General features: G+C 42.5%; 1 protein-coding gene across 1 annotated transcript in view; it reads right to left on the bottom strand.

Moving 5' to 3' along the window:
- Positions 1–19,931, bottom strand: part of rnd2 (Rho family GTPase 2) — a 29,146-nt gene extending 9,215 nt beyond the window's left edge. The window contains exons 1-2 of the mRNA XM_054759104.1: positions 19,676–19,931; positions 18,151–18,238 (exon numbers count right to left, since the gene is read on the bottom strand). Coding sequence (XP_054615079.1) covers positions 18,151–18,238; positions 19,676–19,777 — 190 coding nt within the window. The 5' untranslated portion in view covers positions 19,778–19,931. The remainder of the gene's footprint in view (positions 1–18,150; positions 18,239–19,675) is intronic.

Raw genomic sequence — 19,931 nt, 5'->3', positions numbered from 1 at the left:
GAACACGCATTCACATGCTGGCTGCACATTAAACATGGATGCCTTGCCAGCCTATGACTGAGTGGAGCCATCCTAAACACACTACAAAGCGCCATACAGAGGTACACATCCCTGTGCGACAACAGCTGTGTATGCGTCAGGGACAACAAAAACAACGGCAGACTACCTGTGTGCTTTAGAACATGGTTCTGCCATGACTTACATAATGAACATGTCATTTCGTGTCAATCTGATGGACTGGTTGAGGGTGCTAACGCTTTCTAACACTCGCCTGGGACACTTACAATCCGTCACATTCTGCAAAGATACACTTGCGAGCGTTTTCAAGTAGGTTAAAGCTCCAAAAAAAGCAATTTAGTTGCCGGAATAATATTTATAATAATAGTAGTTCAAGATAATAATATAAAGAAACGAGGGCTGTCACACGATTAAAATTTGCACATAATCAGATTAATCACAGTTTAGAAATTCATTAAACATAATTAGTCACCTTTTGCAACTATGTCTGGAATATACACATGGAAGATAAGTGACATACTGTACTGCACGGTAATCTCTCATTTATGGTGCTTAACCTGTGAAAAGAGAATTTCTGCAAAGTGGGATTCCTTATTTATAAATGTACAAATATTTTTGTAGTTACAGCATAGAAAACCTATTTAGGACCTTCTGAATACGGTTTGTAACATTATTAGAGCTCTGTAGACATTGAATAACACCCCTATAGTCACATTTACACTACTATTATCCAATATAGTAGACATAGTAAGAGAAAATAAGACACTTAAGACATAAATAAAACTCGTACTCGTGTGTGTTCCTGTAGATGTGTTCCGGTGTTAGGGGAGGTAAGTGGAGGGGCGACGTCGGGGGTTCAGAGTTGGGTGTTAGCTTGGCTGCAACAGTAGCCTGCGTTTTTTATTAGGATTTATTGTGCCTGTTGTGAGATAATTCAAACCTGCAATAAAAGGCTGCTGTTCCTGGTGCTCTCACAAACGTTACAGTAGAATACTACATATTATCACAACATCTTTGAATGCATCTTCTGAATGCCTTATATTTGTATTTTAGTTCATTTGGCCATTTTTATGCTTGAAAATGCTTAATGTAGGCCAAAAATACGTGAAATATTTATATTTTTTCATGTATAATGGCTTGTATTCAACCACAAAACAGCACCATTTAGTAATTCATATGTTTCTGAAAAAGTGGGATAGAGTGAAGCCTTGAAATTTGAACCGCAAAGTGGCAACGGAAAACTGCATTCAAACTAGAAACGTGTGTACGTGAAACAATTAAAACAGCTTAGCGAAATAAGGAACTATAAGGAAATAGAGAAAAGAATCAGAAGACCATGGTTTGATGGACACTTCAATATCGAGTGCAAGCGATACCATAGAAATTCTTATACCATAGAAATTTATCGTCATCGAGCAGGACCATTCAAGGACATTGTGGACGAGTGTGTGCATGTGGAGGATGTGAGGCTGCAGGTGATGACTCAAGCAAGCAGGGAATTAGGCAAAATCATGCAAATGAAAGGGGCGGGACTTGAAACTGTTGAAATGCTTAAATTTAGAGGCTGTAACAAGGCCGCCGGGATGGATGCATCAGCCCCAGACATCCAAATGATTGGCAGGTCATGATGGCGAGAACCACGCACGGCCTCACTCGAGCATCCAGGGAGCCGCCTCAGCACTTCTGGCAAAGTCAGACTAAAGTCCTCAGAGGAGGCGAAAGTGCACGGCGAGCAGACCCGAATGAGAGCCAATCACCATAACCATCAACAACACGGGGGGGAGGGAGGAAGGGAAGGATGGGGGAGACTTTTCACCTGCTTGTACAATAAATCACCTTCAATGGCCAAAAAGCCCTGCCTCCTCACGCCAGACCATGTCAGGAGATAAGAGAAGTAGCGGCCTGGAGGACGAGGAAGAGGAGGAGGGTGTTGGGGTCGAGCTGAGACTGCTGCTTTCAGCTTCAGCGTGGACAGACCAAAAAAAAAGAAGAAAAAAAAAAGGTACAAACAAGCCCTGCCTTGATGAGGAACAAAGGGTCAGGCGGTTCGAGAAGAAGCCAGCGAGGAGGAGCCTGGCAGGGACCTTCACGTCAAACAGGGAGGAGAGACATAAAGCACCTGGAGCATCAGCGTTAGCCTGGGGGTCGTTTATACAAGACTGTTAACAGATGTTAAAAAAACTGTTTTACAGCCTGAAAATGCAAATATGGTGCATACGTCGCAACCAAAACAACAATGGTGGGCTCTTCCATCACGGCAGGATTACTTGCACATGTCACATTTTAAACCCATGATAGATGATTTGGGGTGGAGTTCTTTGCAAAGTGACAGTGCTAACTACTGGCCTGGCATGCACATTACAGTGTTTTCACACAGGACTAATCTAAGTGATAAGAAGCTGTACTTTCCTATTTTCGCTTTGAGGCATCGCTCGTGTTTGCAATAGAAACGCCTAAATCCCTTTAAGCCAAACGCCTAAATCCAGCTCGGATCCAGATGAAACCTGGTTGGACATTACAACGTTGTTTAAACTTTAATGTGAACATCCTGAGGAGAAGTCTTAGCCGTCTTTTCAAAATACAGGCTGAAAAAACTGTAGACAAGAAGTTGCAAACAAAACCATTAAATAAGAAATGCATGCTCCCCAACGACCACAATGCACCCCGCTTGGCATCCACCAATACTGTACATGTAATATGCAAACAAAACAAACCCATTGGATCCCAGCAGTAAGGTCAGCTCAAATCACACTTTTAACTGCCTCTTTTAATGATAGCGAATCGGAGTAAAAATGTCATAACTTCAGTGTTTCCCATAAAGTTGGATGCATTTTGGAGCAGGAGGACTTTGTCGTTCGCCGATAATTGCAGCCTTGAGCATCAGCCAATACCGACATCAATTTAATCCAATATCAGCACCAATCATACATTTTTATTTACTTATTTTGTAGTGTGGAACGTCCAAAAAGGTTTCATTAAGTGATACTGCTCAGAGAGCAATAGTCAGTATCAGTCGGTATGAGGAAAAAAAAAATCACGTTTTCCACGCTTTGGTTGGCCCCCGCAGCCTTGTGGGGATCCGCTTCGATCCGGGTACTGCTGCAGCAGAGTCTGCTTGTATCAGAGTGCTGATATTGCAGAGTTGAGATGATTTCAGATTTTTGCTGATATTGGACTGATATCAATATCAGATTTAGTAATCAGACCCTTCTAGATACTGTTTTTCAAAAAAGCGACAAATCTGGCGGAGACTTTGAAATGAAAGCACATATTGCTCTTCTCAACGAGAGGCGAGTGTTGCTCTTGGCCCCTCCCCCGTCCAAAAGCACTCACAGGCGCTCCGCCTTGTTTGCAGGTCAAAGATTAGTTTTGGTGTTCATGTTTTTACTCACTTTTTTTTTTTTTTTTCATCAAAGTTGAAGAATGAGACACCATTTTCAGCCAATGTTGACACCTCAGGAACTGATCCAAATAAAAATAAAGATTTGTTCTCCACTCCAAAAAATCCAGTACAAGACTTCTAACAATGTCAATGTATTTTCCCAGCAGGAATATTACACTTTTGCCGTTTGCTCTTTGCTAAAATGCCAACCGTTACCAACAAAAGAGGCCCTCTGATGTGTTGGCGCACACACTGTATGGCAGGCAACCAATGGCAAGCAAACAACCTCATTACGGCGTACAGACGCCGGGGCGCGCACACAAAACACAAAGCGTGCTGTAATACGCTCTCTAATGTCGGCAAATAAATGCAAAACAGCCAGCGTGAGCAAGTTAACCCAAGAAAACTCCTTCTCCTGCAGCTGCTTCGCCTCCTAAACATTTCAGGCTGGCGTGGCCGAGTATCTTAGCAACCCGTGGTGGGACACGAATGTTTTCATTGAGCAGTGGAGACTGTTGGAGGCCAATAACTGTGGAGCAGGGATGATTAGTGGTGATTGAATAAAAGAAGAGGTAGAAGGGAACTGGCAAGGAGGTGCGCTCTGAGTCATGAACTATATTTTTCTTGAATTGAGATAAAATTTTGCATTGTTCACAGAATAAAAGAGAGTAGAGATGTAAAATGTCCTTGGGGGACTAATAAAGGTTTGTTGTTGTGGGTGTTATGTCTTCCCCATCATGTTCTAGGAAAATGCAAACATGGAGGGAGGATTCATTGCTCCCATGACTCTTGGAGAACATTCCCACTAACACCGAGAGCATTTCAAGTTTATTAGTCTTGTGCAGCACGTTTTTTCCCCCCCTTCTTCTCAAAAGAGAACAATCTCCAGGAAGGAAGGCTGTGCTTGCGATGAATGATTACGTGATAGCATCACGCTTCTCACTGAGACGCAATCATAGTTTCAGAAGACAAGTGCACTCTTAAAAGCACATACGGTGGATGGAGGTGGCATGGGTGATAATAACAATAATAATAATAATAATAATAATAATAATAATAATAATAATAATAAGACTTCAAAGAGAAGGAAAGTCCCCACTAAGAATGAATATGATTTAATGGTTTTGAATAAATATTTATGAAGAAATGTGTTGATTTGGTTGCATCAATGTGCATAGTAAGTATGTATCTATCACTAGTTTGTATCTTTTATCTAAAACGGAAAATCCGAAACATATGAATCAGTCATAGTTTGCCTTCTTCGTCTTCTTACATCAACATATTTTGTAGTCTAACAGGTAGACCCGTGTATGATCAAAAAAATCGTGATTAGCATTATGCTAACCTAACATGGAAACCACCTTTAACATGCTAGCACTAGCCCATACAGTCATGTCTTTGTAGTGGCCTGCCATGAATAACCTTGGACTGCCACAGAAAAGTCTGATGCTAATTTGAAATGTTATTTTTTGGGATTTGACACTATCATGATCACGTCTGAGTGGCTTGTAGTTACAACTCCGTACAGTAGATGGCATCGTAACGCTGTACAGTCTGCTTGCTTATGGAAGGTGCTCTTCAATTTGCAAGCGACAGCCAGGAATTAGCTTTAACTTATTTACAAAGCGTCTGCAAGGCATGCTGGGTACTTTGGTGGCAACTCCTGCTTACGCTACAATACAGTGAGATATTAGATGTACAACGACGTGTACATTATCTTTAAAATTAGCGCACCCAGGACACACCATGAATGCCCCTGCAACCCAATGAAACAAATTCCTATTTAAAAAAAAAAACAAGAAGTTGATCGCTGGTGGGTTTTGGAGTTCCCTGTGACAGGTTTGAGGCGTCGCCGGGTTAAATAGCCATTAACCTTCAGCTTGTGCAACACGCTTTGTTGATCAAAGTCACCACAAAACGCCATCACCTCAGGAGGCAGTGCACACTTTGAAGAAACATCAAGCTCCTCATCCGGAGATCTGCTCTGCAGCTCCGCCGTGGCGAGGGCTTAACGCTGTGTCATCCAATCCCAGCTTTTAAAAGGCGGTGACATCCGCCACAGCGATGACAGCCTTGAGGAGGGGGGCAGGGGTTCACGCGGAGGCATTACTGTCAACCTCCTGCTGGCCCCCGAGGGAGATGGAGATGGAGTCGTGTGTCCGCCTCCAGCCTCTTAAACCACAGCAAACCCATCTTGTGATCACACTCTCGTCCCTACCAATGACTAGCTGTTTGATTCCCCCCCCCCGGGCTTTCTAACACTAACATGTGGAGGTTTCTTTTGGTGCCCATTGCTGCATAATCTTGTTGTTTTTGTTTCCAGAGATATTACTGGACAGCATCAGAGCAGCACAACTGCACTTGCTGCACACGGTGCGTTTTTACCCACTCGTGCGTCTGCTGGAGCTCTAATAAGAGCCAGGTCTCATCAAAGCACGGAGACAGCAAATAACAGACGACTGCAGTTATTCTTCGGCGCCGATTTGACCGTTATTCGTCTCCACTTTGGATCCGACTGCAGGCTCTTTTTTCAAACTGCGCACATACAGTTGGAGGCATACAGCTGTACAAAATGTCTTGCTAGGATCAGAACGTGTCTATCATAACCTTTGACTGATTAAAAAGGTCCCCCCTTATGCAAAAGTGACTTTTTAATGACGTGCTAACAGTAATATGGATCCCTCGAGCTGTTTGTGAGCACCAAGCCTGAGAAAAATCCATCATCTACCTCACTTGTTTATCGTGATGTCATGAAGGAAAAATCTCCTCCCTCATGGACATAATACCGCCTCTGACCCGCCCTTAGCTAGGCGTATACCCCCACCACCCACTCTATAAAAAAATAAAAAAGAGGCTTCGCTACATGTCTTACAACTAGGTTTGGAGCTCTGCCAAATATCCAGCAGTCTTTTTTCCAGTGAATAGGCTAACATGGGTTAAACGGCTCCGAGGACAGTGGCAGTTTGACTCGGGTGGTACTCTGGTGCCCTAAGAAACCTCCCGTGGAGCAAAAGGGCAAAAGCTCTCTTGATCTTGACATTCAGGATGAGTACAGACCGTGAACGCGGGGGGCCTCACGATCCTTCTGACTTCTTGGGTTTCAAGCAGAAGGTGTCAGAAACGTTACCGCAGGGATAATTGGCTTGTGGCGGCCAAGCGTTCCTAGCGACGTCGCTTTTTTGATCCTTCGATGTTGGCTCTTCCCATCATTGTCAAGCAGAATTCACCAAGCGTTGGATTGTTCACCCATTAATGGGGAACGTGAGCTGAGCTTGACCTGCTGATGATGTGTTGTTGCAATAGTAATGTTGCTGTTCAAATGTGAGTGCACTGTTAGCACCGTAGCATCACAACACAATGTTTGTGTCCTGTCCCACTCCTTAATGTTACGTTGTTGTATGTGACATACGGCATCTATTAATAGCGCTTCTTGTAGACAGCTCATTAGCATTAAAGCCACACACACACACACACACACACACACAAAACAGCATGTTCCCAGTAGGGCTTTCTAAAATCACTTTTAAACTTTGGACAACACACATCCAATACACTATTGTGGCACCTCTGGGACTTCAGTGCACTAAACTGGCATCAGCAAATGCTTTCGCCCTGCAGACAGAAACTACAAACCGACTTGTTGTCTCCCCTTGGTAGTTTGATTCCTCCGCTGGGCCGCTACTGTGATGGGCTCGCCTCAAACAGCCGCAAGCCGGTGATCAGTCTCAGCATCAAGCCATCCGAGCGTAAGGAGATACATGAGGAGGGAGGCCACCCTTCACCCACCGCAACCACCACCACCAAACATTGCCGGTAAGCTCGACGGGCCGCATCATTTATGTATGATGTTATTTATAAACAAGATCCGATATGGGCCTCGCGCTCCTTTGTGGAAGTGAAATTGCACTAGGAGAAGTGGCGTGTCTCCCTGGGGGAGGTCCAGAGTGCACAATGGGATAGATGGATGGATAGATATTGATGGAGGAAAAGCTTGTCATTCACCTCTCTTCTCCTTTACAAAATACTCAGAAGTGCCACAATTGTGTATTGGAAGTGAATTGAGGCTGTGAATCTGTAGCTGTAATGCTAATGAGCTGGCACAGCTACAGTATGTGATGCTACAGTGCTAACATTACACTCACATATAAACAGCGCCATCATGCTAGGTTAGCCTATTCATTGAAGGCTACCTCTTCTTCCGCTGTGGAACACACACAAGAAGTTGCGAGCGTCTTCATCACATCCACAAGAATGGACAGGCGACAGCGCGCAGGCATACGGCGGGAGACAAACATAACACCGAGCGATTTGTTAGGTCTGATTTTTTTGTTGTATTTTTTTGATGCATTGTTATTATTACTCCTTATTGGAGGAAATTAATTAGCAATCCAGACAAACAGAAGTTGAACAGCCTCCTAGAATTGAGTATGTTTGAGTTCCAAAGTGTTAAGAGTTGGATTAACCCAATCATTATCGAATGCAGTTTAAAGATATGGATCGTTTCGCTAATCAGATTACATTTACATTCATTTCAGTTGTAGACTTACTAGCCTGCAAACAGTCCCGTACCGTGTGCTACAAAACTGCATTTAAATTCAAACCTGCAGGTGCATTACATCCAGCATCCAGGGGCGCTAAAAGGTTCACAGATAAATCTGGCTTCCGTTTGACCATTTACAAGCAAAATGACGCAGCCTCGCTCAGTTGGGAGCGTCGTCTCTGCAGCGAGATGCGCTTTGAAGCGACATCATGCAAAAAGTTTTACCTTAAATTAGCCGCTTCAAACGCATGTGAACAGGCGGTTCTTTCGATGGTATCTTTTAATGTCCAACTCAAGGTGAGCGAACGGGAGAAGATAGCTGGGAACTGTCGTGCGTCAGAGGAGGCTGATAAGGAAAGGCCGGAGACGAGAGGATGCTTTAAGAATGATTGTGCTGTGCATGCGTGTTGTTATTATGATTCCTGAAGCAATCTCCTCTGGTGTGATTGTGAGGCAACTCAGTTTAGGATCAATGATGGATTCCTTCGCACGGCGCCATCGGGTTGTGTTATTCCAGGTCAATGAAGACGGAGCTAAAGCGCAGCGTTCCTCCTCCCAGGAGGTAACAGTGTGTGTGTGTGTGTTACATGAATGCTGCTCCGGTTTAAAATGTGTCTTTTATTTCCTCCTGGGCCGGAGTGGGTCAGGTCCCCAGGGTGCTCACTACATAACGCCTCCAAAGTGCCGTTTGCACAAAGTAATACAGTTTGATTTGGTGGTGTATGTGTGGTGGGTACAGTTTAGAGCTTTCCACATACTGAAAAATAAAAGGATGCCCGATGCGTTGGCCATATTTTGCAAAGCAACGCATGTAAATATGCGAAGACGTTATACATATTTCAGGAAAAAACTGCATCTAAGCTTTGTGATATAGGTGAAAAAGCCTATTATTAGTATCAACTTCGCTCTATGCTCTTTTTTCCCTAATTTTCCAAATCAACTGTCTTCTTAAATAATCTTTGTACATTTTCTTGTCGTAATATTATGGCTTTATTTCCATAATATTATAGCATTTTTCCCCCAAACAAATTTTCCCAAAAATTACAGCTTTTTTTCCCCATAATATTATGACTTTTAAAAACTAACATTCTTTAATATTTCCACTCTATGCTAGTAAAATGGAATTATTCTTGCAAATTTTCCTTGTTAGAATGCAACTTTTTATCCAGCAGTATTTTTACTTTATTCTCTTAAAATTAGAACTGTTTTATTCCCATTTCTGACGTTTTTTTTTTTTTTTTAATTTTGTAACGATTTCAACTTTCTTCTTCTAAATTTTCTTCTAGTAATTATGACCTTATTCCCATAATATTTTGACTTTCTTTTAACATTAGAATGTTTTCCTACCTAATTTTCCAAAAATTACAACTTTATTTGTTGTTTTCTTTGTTTCTCATAATATAACAACTTAATAAAAGTCTTATTTCTTTAATATTTTAATTCATTTTAGTATTTTATTTTATGCTACTAAAATGTTATTTTTTCCTCATAATATCACAGAAAATTACGACGTTTTCTCGATAGATTACAGATTTTTTTTTCTCTTAATATTTTGACTTTATTCTTGTAAAATGACCACTGATTTTTCCATTTGTAATGCTGTTTTTTTTTTTTTTTTTTTTTTTTTAATCTGACACTGATTTTTTTTTTAATCTGACACTGTGTCTTGAAGTGAACGGCGGTCTTAGTTTGATGTTTAAAGATGAATAACATGATATCAGGGACGGGACGAGGAGCTACATCCACGCTAAGACGTAACGGCATAAAAACAGGAGTTCCGCACAGTCAGAGAGATGAGTACACATGATTCAAAATCCTGACAAAGTGTGTCCAAACTTTAAAAAACTGCACTTTTTAGTATTTCCTGCCATTTTGAACAAATATTATATCATATATATATATATATAACTAATAAACGCACTCCAACCCTCACTCAGGCCTTTTTAAGTGTGCGTGCTGTTGCCATGGTGACCGGCACATCTCTTCCGCCGGTGCCCTCAGACGGCGCTCGTGATGGAAGTCAATGCGAGCCCATCAGAAAGGTAAAGTGGTCTCTTGTCTCCGAGGAGGACGGCGTTTAATTAGCTGCACGTATTCACACGACGCTTCATAATAACGTAAACGCGTGATGACTCCATGGCCACGTTAGCGACCTGCAGGGGTTGCACCGCTCATCAAAACGGGAACAAACCACCGGACGAGATAGGATTACTGAGGTTGCATCCGTGGTTGCGGCTGCTAACAAATGCCAAAATGGGACACCAAGAGCACCGTAAAAGTCATTTAAATCAAATCTATGTTCATTAATTATCCCTTTATTAAACAAAACACCAATTTTGTTGTATTTGTTGTGTTTTATGAAGCTATAAAACAACAACAACGCTAACAATGCACTGCAGATTGTTTGGTGTATCTTCTTCATTTTAAGTGTGAATAGTTTTACCGCAAATGAACGCCTCTGTTCAATTAACTGCAGGGTCTCCTGTAGTCGCTGGGTGCGCGGTCTACAAAAGCACCGGGGTTTCTAATTAGTGTCGGGTCAAAAAACATTGCTGTGGCTGCGTTTTTTTTTGTTTTTTTTTAATTAACTCCACAAGATGGCACGAGCTGCATTTTCAAGTATCCTGAGTGTTCAGCTTCCAGCAGATTTATCTAGCTCTGCTTGTGCTATAAAATTGTTGCACTTGTCATACTGTAAAGTCATCAGCGCTATTAATGCTGGCTCAGTTGGCTGGTTTTATTGCTGCCATGTTGTGCGATACACTTGTTAAAGGGATAGGTGGGATTTTTTGACATGAAGTTGCATGACATCCCCAGCAGAAGTGTTGTACATCAACAGTGGTCAAAGAGAGCTACATTTTCCTTTCCACTTTCTCATGCACTCCAAATAATTAAAATCAAAGTATATAATGCGTTTTCACGTTATGCTTTCAGTGAACGATGAAATTACATAAGACACAGCAGACCGTGCCGAGTGACAAGCGGGGGAATCATTGTGGAAGCGGTGAGCTGGCTTGAAATAACTTCACTAACGTTGCACTCTTCTACGCGTCATCAAAACAGGTGACATTATGCCCTTGTTGCCTCGGGCGGCCTCAAGGCTCAGACGCTGAAAAGTTGACAAAAATGTTTAAAAAAAAAAAGAAGCAACACACATATTTTTATGCTGCAGGCTGCTTCTGTAGTTGAACTCCAAACATCATTTCATGTTGCCAAAAGTCAGCAAGATGAGGTCAGGAATTGACATGTTGCTGCTAACATCAACATAAGGTCACATGGAAGCGCCCTGGGGTGCGCCACTGAGGCGGAGCTTGCTACTGGTCTGATGTCCGCTCAGCGTCCATAGACTTGGAGTCCATCGGTGTTTTTACAGGCTTTCAGAATGTCTGAATGGTCGAGTGTGTGTCAGGAATGTGAGCATGAAAAGCATAAAGACACCAGGAATGTTGGAGGGCCGCGGCCAGCTGAGAATGCTAACGCACACGCGCACCTTTTACGGAGATACACCCACATAGAACGAGATCCAATACGAAACGCAGACCTCCGCCAAGGCTGAACTGTCTGACTCACATAATTAATCAGGGCTTACCAGAATATCCTGTTCCACTCCACTTCTTTAGGTGGCAGTAATGCACGTTACAAAGCAATTACCAACAGCCACACAGAGCAGTGCCCTCCGCTGGATCTGGTGGATCCCTGCCCATACTTGGCCCCAATGCATGTGGACTGTAATGCTGAAGTATGAAACATTCGTAGATTTGCTTTTTTTACCTGGATGTTGACCAAAAGTGTCATTCAAAATCTTTATTTAAAAGATTATCTGATTGTTTATATTTATGCATAACCTTCTTAAATTAATGTATTATTTAAAAAAAAAACTAAAATATAATAATCATTTAGTATATTTTAGTATTTATTAATAATAAAATAATTTCAGAACTTCATCTTATAAATGAATTAATTAAATAATGAATTAAATAATAATAATAATAATGATAAAATACTAATAATTTACATATGAAAATAAGTAGTTTCTAAAATGCAATTTACACATGGTGAATTTGACATTTTCCTTTTAAATTGTGTTATTTGATTTCCAATTCAACAAGTGTCTGAAGAGGAGTAGGAAGAAGCTAATCTTATTTAACGCTGCCCCCTTCGCCATGACTCAGCAGTTACCGGTAGTTTGCACACAGAAAGTGAACCAATAAGCGTCTTTCTTAAAAATGTGCAAAATAAACTGAACTGTAACCATTCCCTTGATTTTTATACATTTTATTTATTTGATAAAAAATGTCAGAGATAACAGCAGACATACCGACAATAAGCATTTGTATCTTTGTACAAAGCAGAATTTGATGCTTGGCATCGAAAATGAATGAATGTCCGTTGAGAAAATGCATGGAAAAGAGATGCTTCTTAACGCACCCTGCAGCATGATGGATGGATGGATCGATGATCGTGAAACACAAACAGCCTGAAGGAAGTTGGAGTTGTGGTAATCAGGTCAAGCAATAGAAGGTTTTCGGGGGAAACCAGCATGTCACGACATGGACCTTCAAGATTCAGCTAGAAGCTGAAGTTTTCCCAGGCAGCGCTGCCATATTGGGAAGACAGCACGCGTGCATTCATGCCTGGGGCTCCTTGCAACTCCCAGACTGGATGACAAGAAAAGAACCCCCCCCTCCACTGAGGATCGCCAGTATGAAGCACTAATGACCCCCAGGGAAGTCATCACCACCAAGACACATTGACATTTTGACCACTTGACCGCTCTGCTCACTTTAAAAGTCAATTAGAAGGCGGCCGGATACACGCTGGAAGAGTCTGTCTGGGATGAAAATGGCAGCGCAAACATTTGAATTCCCTCCAATCACTTTCTAATTGACTTCCTTCTCCAGATGGTCTCCACACACGCAGATAAGGAGAAGATGATGCTGCCGTCTGGTTCCCACAAGCAAAAACACCCTTCTGTTTATGTTCGATACCTCTCAAAATAACCTCAGAAAAGCAGCGCAAATGTAAAAAATGACAAGATGTGGCAGCTACAAGACTGCTGAGTGGAAGAAAAATAAAGATCAACGAGAATATCCAAGGAGGCAAAATATAGTACAATCCAACATCGGTACAACAAATCACACCCTGATTTGGCATGAGTTATATTAAAAGATAATATAGTGGACATAGAATATAGCATATTTAAGATAATATATTGGGCATATTGACATATACAGTAGAGTATTCAAATCATATTTGACATTTAGAGATAAGGGCATCTGAATGTGTTCGATGGGATGTTCCATGTTAAAGCTGAGTCGCTGGGAAAGGAATGTTATTCATTTTTTTTAATCCAAAACATTTAGCAAATTGGATTTAAATATATAATCAAAGTGAGGCTTCTCACCGAAATTTTATGGAATAATCTTTGGAAAGAATGTCTATACAGTTTTGTATTTCCTCACTCTGGTGCTCGGTGCTCAGCCACGTTTCAGCCTCATATCAGCTTCTTATCATGCACATGTCAGTGACATATCAGCCATGTTTCCGCCGCGCTTTGTTTCAGCCAAGCATCAGTCATGTTTCAGCCACGTTTCCACCATGTGTGAGCCATGTTTCATGTTTTATCCACGTTTCAGCCTCGTATCTGCCACAGTTCAGCTTCGTATCAGCCTTCTATCAGCCACATTTCCACCACGTGTCAGCTACGTTTCATGTCTCATCCACTTTTCCACCATGTGTCAGCTACGTTTCAAGTTTCAGCCACGTTTCAGCCTCGTATCAGCCAGGTTTCAGCCACGTTTGCACTATGTGTCAGCTATGTTTCATGTTTCATCCACATTTCCACCATGTGTCAGCTACATTTCATGTCTCATCCACTTTTCCACCATGTGTCAGCTACGTTTCAAGTTTCAGCCACGTTTCAGCCTCGTATCAGCCATGTAATAGCCTCGTATCAGCCAAGTTTCAGCCACGTTTGCACTATGTGTCAGCTATGTTTCATGTTTCATCCACATTTCCACCATGTGTCAGCTACGTTTCAAGTTTCAGCCACGTTTCAGCCTCATATCAGCCATGTATTAGCCTCGTATCAGCCAAGTTTCAGCCACGTTTGCACTGTGTCAGCTATGTTTCATGTTTCAGCCTCGTATCAGCCAAGTTTCAGCCACGTTTGCACTATGTGTCAGCTATGTTTCATGTTTCATCCACATTTCCACCATGTGTCAGTTATGTTTCAAGTTTCAGCCACGTTTCAGCCTCGTATCAGCCATGTACTAGCCTCGTATCAGCCAAGTTTCAGCCACATTTGCACTATGTGTCAGCTATGTTTCATGTTTCATCCACATTTCCACCATGTGTCAGTTATGTTTCAAGTTTCAGCCACGTTTCAGCCTCGTATCAGCCAAGTTTCAGCCACGTTTGGAGCATGCGTCAGCTATGTTTCATGTTTCAGCCACATTTCAGCCTCGTGTCAGCCATGTTTCCACCATGTGTCGGCTATGTTTCAGCCACGTGTAAACCTTGTATCAGCCATGTGTCAGCCACGTTTGAACCACGTTTCAGCTATAAGAATGTGCTGTATTTCTGTGTTCTCCGGAGTGTATGGGTGGGGAGGTGTTTGTCCTATTGTTGTATCTTGGTGTTGATTGTTTTTTTCAACACGTGAAGCACTTTTGTGCTGCTTTTTATGAAAAGTTCTATATCAATGAAGTTTTGTTGCCATGTGATATCTGTCCCTACGTTTCTGACAAAAGGCTAGGGAGTTGCACACAAAAAGATGCAACAATAATCTCACAAATCAATTCCACAAACACCACCCTGCTCGAACGAGACCTCATCCAGGAAGTGGACGAGCATTAACGGGCGCTGGCTAATCAATGGCCGACGAGAGCAGCCAACGACGGAGGCACTTTAATGACATCCCATCACAGCCGAGGACAGGAAGAGGCGGCAAGACGACGCGAGGCGTTTGAAAGGCGGCCGGCCTCTGGGGGGGTTGGCGATCGATAAGGCTTTGTGATCAAAACCTGAGGATGGCGATTAGGACGGAGACATTGAGGAACGTGAAGAAACTGAAGGAGGATTGCCTCTCTCAAGAAAGGACTCAAGTTGTGACACGGCAAAATAATAATAATAATAATAAAAATAATAATAATAATAATAATAATAATAATAATAAATCACCTTAAAAATAGACGGGAAGCTTGTTGACGCACTCAATGACCATCTAGAGGCCAAGAATCTATAGCAAAAGCAAGAACCCTACTCATTTCTGAAGCCAGCAGATACACAAGCGTGCCAAAGGCCAAGGTCAAACGGTGACACTCTCTTTCTACCAGTCACAAGTTTCTGCAGATTCCTATTGATTTTTTACAGACGGCTAACGCACAACATGCCGAAGTTCTTTGTCACTTTCCTACCAGTTCATATTTTCTGCAGTTTCGTATTGACTTCTAAAGATGGCTGAAAAAATATGCCAAGGTCAAAAAAACACCATCTTATAAACATGCAGTGGTTATTGTTAATAATCAGAGCGAGAACCCTACTGATTTTTTTAAATATAGAAATGGGAAAACACAAAGTTGCAAAGGTCCAAGTTCAAATCAACACACTCTCCTTGTCACGCTTCCACCAGCGACATTTATCAAAATACTATCTTCAAACTTTGAGGCCTCCACATCAAGGCAAGAGCACTATTGATTTTTAAAGATGGTTCATACACAATATGCAGACGTCAAAGGTTGCGGTTCCTGCTTCTCATCAAAATGTACTTCTCAACTTCATCGTCCTCAAACTTTTATTTGGCTTGTTTTGCATCAAAGCAAATCTTTCAGATCAAATGATAGCCTTACAATGCAGAACTTCAATAGCAAAAGGTTCCATTTAAGCACACAAAAGGTGACCCTACCTGAAGAAAATGACAGCAGCAATCAGTTCAGCATAACCAGCAACTTTCAAGAGATGACAAAGCAAAATAAATGCTAGAACCCAAAAGCAGCGACATCTTGCAAGAATTCTGTGATTAAAGATGATTTTTTTCCCCATCTGTTAGCCAATTATTTTTTGTTGCAAGAACATATGACAATTTTCATGAAAAAATGGCACAAGGTGCTCCAAAAGCACACACACGCACGCACGAACGCACGAACGCACGCACACACACACACACAAACACACACACGTATGGGGGGCTGAAATGTGCCTCAGGGCGGGCGAAGCTGTGTTTGGGGCGGCGGCCTCCACGCAGATTAAAGACTAAAGAGTGGCGAAGGTGGTTACGGGTTTTAAATATGCACAGTAGCACAACATTCCCACAGCGTGATTAGCCTCTTGCCGCCAAACTGATAAGGAGCTCCTCCGAAGTTAAGTTACGGTCCCCGGGGGCCCGGCGTAACTGTCCAACCGCCCCCGGCTGCAGATTGGCAGGCTCAAGGAGATTTACTCTCAGGGGCCGACGCAAAAACAACAACATTCTTTCACTGGCTGAGCGTGTGGCAGCACAAACACTGGCAGCAAGTAAAGATCTAAAGATAGCTTTGCTTGGGAATGTTTATGTTAGACGGTCCCCTCGATTCTGATGGATTTTAACTGGCATGAAGCAGCAGAGCACTTCCTGTGCCTGACGCGAACAACTAAGTGGGGGGCCTACAAACAAACCAATCGCTTGGGCTCATCTTGTCTTGTCTGAGTCTACACCAACACATGAGGCGCTATTTTTTAAAAACTCATTTATTTTCTTTACCTTAGGGTCAGGGGTGGAGCCAGAAATTTTTCATTGGGGTGGCCAAGGTGAGACCATTACTCACAAAGGGGTGGCAATAAGTTGATACCTGAATTGTCTACATGGCCAGTGGGGTGGCCGGAGAGTGACCAGGGGTGGCCACCCTGTAGCTCTGCCACTGCTTTTCGACTGTCTATTAGCGCAATTAACAGCTGACCAGTGTGCCGAGGTCATGTTTTCATTGGATTCTGCTCCCCATCATGGCGGACAAACCGGTGCAGGGCATAATACGGAAGCGGATGCTGATCGGCACTTCTGTTTTAACTCTAGACTCCTTGGTTGACAAGCCCGCTCATGCTGCTACAGAGAGCTTCCACTATAAATGTGCTGAATCACACTGCAGAATTGAAGTCAAAGTCAACATAGTGAGAAAACCTGAGCGGAACCGACCAAAGCGATCCTGGAAAACTTACCTACCGCTTGCAGTTCATTCCTCCGCACGGAAAGTTGTGTGCAGCAGTGAAATGCGTCCAAGCGGAAACAGCGATTAGACTGAACTGATGTTCTACACCACAATTTGTCAAAATTGTCCCCCAGCCGTGGGTGTGGCCACTGGGGTGGCCAGTGAGTGACCAAGGTGGCCACCCCGTGGCTCCGCCAGCACTATAACCCCTGAACCTTCAAAGCCAATCAGAAGCCTGAAGAAAGTCGTTTCTGGAAAAAGCACCATAACAATCCAGGGTGATACAAAATATCTATAAGTAAAATCGTACATATCTGTTGTGATGGATTATTAAAGTTAAATATCAGTATTTATGTTAAAAATATAAGATTTAAAGGGTCAACACTTGATAGCTCCTCTGGGTGGCGCTTCTCACTGATGTCGTTTAAATGTGAAGTATAGTTACATCATTACAACATTAAATATATAAAGTATATAAAGGTGTCACACATTCACTCCATTGTCGTTACTGTGGACAAAACATCTAACTTGCTGAATATTACACTTAAATACTGTAATTAAGCCAACAAAACAATGAAAAAGTACATAAAAGAGCAACACATTAATACCGGAAATCCTTCACACAAATTAGTAACGCGCATAACCAATACATTTTTGTTGATTAAATCAGCTAAATTGAGTGCGCTACTTGGCCGCTACCAGCAGAGGCGCTGTTGCTGATTCAGCCTCTAATTTAAATCATTGGAAGAACAACATGAAGTATGGGACAGAACAGCATTACTGACCTAAAACGCAGTTTGGGTGTTGACAAGAGGCCAGGAAACACAAAGAAAAATAAACGTTTATCTATACTTGCATCCAACTTCTACAACCCCTGACTCTCCCACCCCCAGATGGTCGCATGACCCCGGGGTCGGAGCATGGGAAACCATGCAGGCCGGCTGGCAAAGACATAAATCGTCAAAAGAAACCATGCTAATGTGTGTACAATACGCTACAACATGGCGTCAAGGCGGCGGCCAACTCACCTGACGTGTCCCACATGTTCAGCTCGATGCGGTGCTTGTCAATCTCAAAGCTGGCTGTGTAGTTCTCAAACACAGTGGGCACGTAGCTCTGGAGGGGAAAAACATGTATTCATACGGTAATCCCTCGTTTAGCGTCGTTAATTGGTTCCAGACCCACCAAGTGAATTTCCGCAAAGTAGGATTCCTTATTTATAAATGGAATATTTTCATAGTTGGAGCACAGAAAACCTGTTTACAACCTTCTAGATAAATTTGTTAACATTATTAGAGCCCTCCAGACATGAAATAACACCCCTATAGTCACCTTTACAGTCATATTACCCAATATAGTAGACATAATAAGAGTAAATAAGACATATAAGACATAAATAAGACTCGTGCTCATGTGTGCTGCTTTTAATGTAATCCCTAAGGGAGAGGAGTGAGTGGCCGACGTTGTGATGTTGGGGGGTCAGAGTTGTGTTTCAGCTTGCCGAGGGTTATGGTCGCACAAGTAGCCCGTGTTTTAATAGGAATTATTGTGCCTGTTGCGCCTGCCTGGTGCTTGTGTGTCTCACCGAACATTACAGTAACATTACCAACACCTAGTTGACCATCTTTAAATGTGTTTTTGAATGCCTTACATTTGCATTTTAGTTGATTCTTATGCTTGAAAATGCTTAATTTAGGCACAAAATTCGAAGCACGACCTGGCGAGGGACTAAATATATACAGTCTGTCCTCGTGGATACCAGACACTTCTTTAGGCACACCTATGCATTTCAACGAATACATTAGTTGCATTAAAATTTAGACGAAACAGTGAATGAAAATCATGTGTGCAACTGGGTATCTTCCAAAATGTCTTTATGCAAGCAAACAAAAGCAATAACAAATAATAATAATAAAATAAAGAAAGAAACACACATTTTGGCTCACGTGGAGATCATGCCACTACCCTGTGAACATGTCAGTGCATATGCTTTTATGCAATACCAGTTCAAAATGGTTGGACAGTTACCCATTTTAGTGAATGAGAGAGTGTCTCCAAACTTTTGACTGGTATTGGATGTTCATACAGTATGTATGCACTTCTGGTTGGATGCAATCTGCATTTCGTTGCCTTGTACCTGTGACACGCGCAATGACAATGACTGTAAACCCTGCTAGAATAGAATAACGTTCGGTTTTGATTGACAGAGAGGTATACTGTATGTACTGAATGGCGTGCTTGCACTGAATGCATCGAAACTGAAGCTGCTTCTAACATGCTGACCCCCTCCTGCGGAGTAAAGAGAGGCCCAAAAAACATTCAAAATAACCCTCTTAGCGTAACGCAGTCCAAGCATAAATAGAATAATATACACATTGTTAAATGGCAAACACAGCACCTGCATTGGATCAGATAGTGACGGTGTACCTAATGAAGTGTCCAGTGAGTTCAAAGCCACGTTACTTTTCAGTTAGTTCCATGCTCAGGCAGCTCAGTACAAGTAGTCGTCCCTCATGGATTGAAAAAATAAGCCTAAAGTTGGTTTGGACTTACCTCCGGGTAGCAGTCCTTGGCAAAAACGTGCAGCAGCGCCGTTTTGCCACACTGCGCGTCCCCGACCACCACAATCTTACAACGGCTGCCCTGACTGTCCATGTTCGCCGGTCAGAGGTGCAGTGGTGGTACTGGTGGTGGAAGTGGTGGCGGATGTCATCCAGCATCCGAGGAGAACACCAAGCAACCACGGAACAAAAGTGCAGCAGAGTTAGCGGGGGGGCTTCCTCGCAGCTCCTCCGATGCGGCTGTCAGG

This window comes from Dunckerocampus dactyliophorus, chromosome 18, assembly GCF_027744805.1.
Source record: "Dunckerocampus dactyliophorus isolate RoL2022-P2 chromosome 18, RoL_Ddac_1.1, whole genome shotgun sequence".
Lineage (NCBI taxonomy): Eukaryota > Metazoa > Chordata > Actinopteri > Syngnathiformes > Syngnathidae > Dunckerocampus > Dunckerocampus dactyliophorus.
Note: the sequence above shows the minus strand (reverse complement) of the source record. Positions and strands in the feature narration are given on the sequence as shown.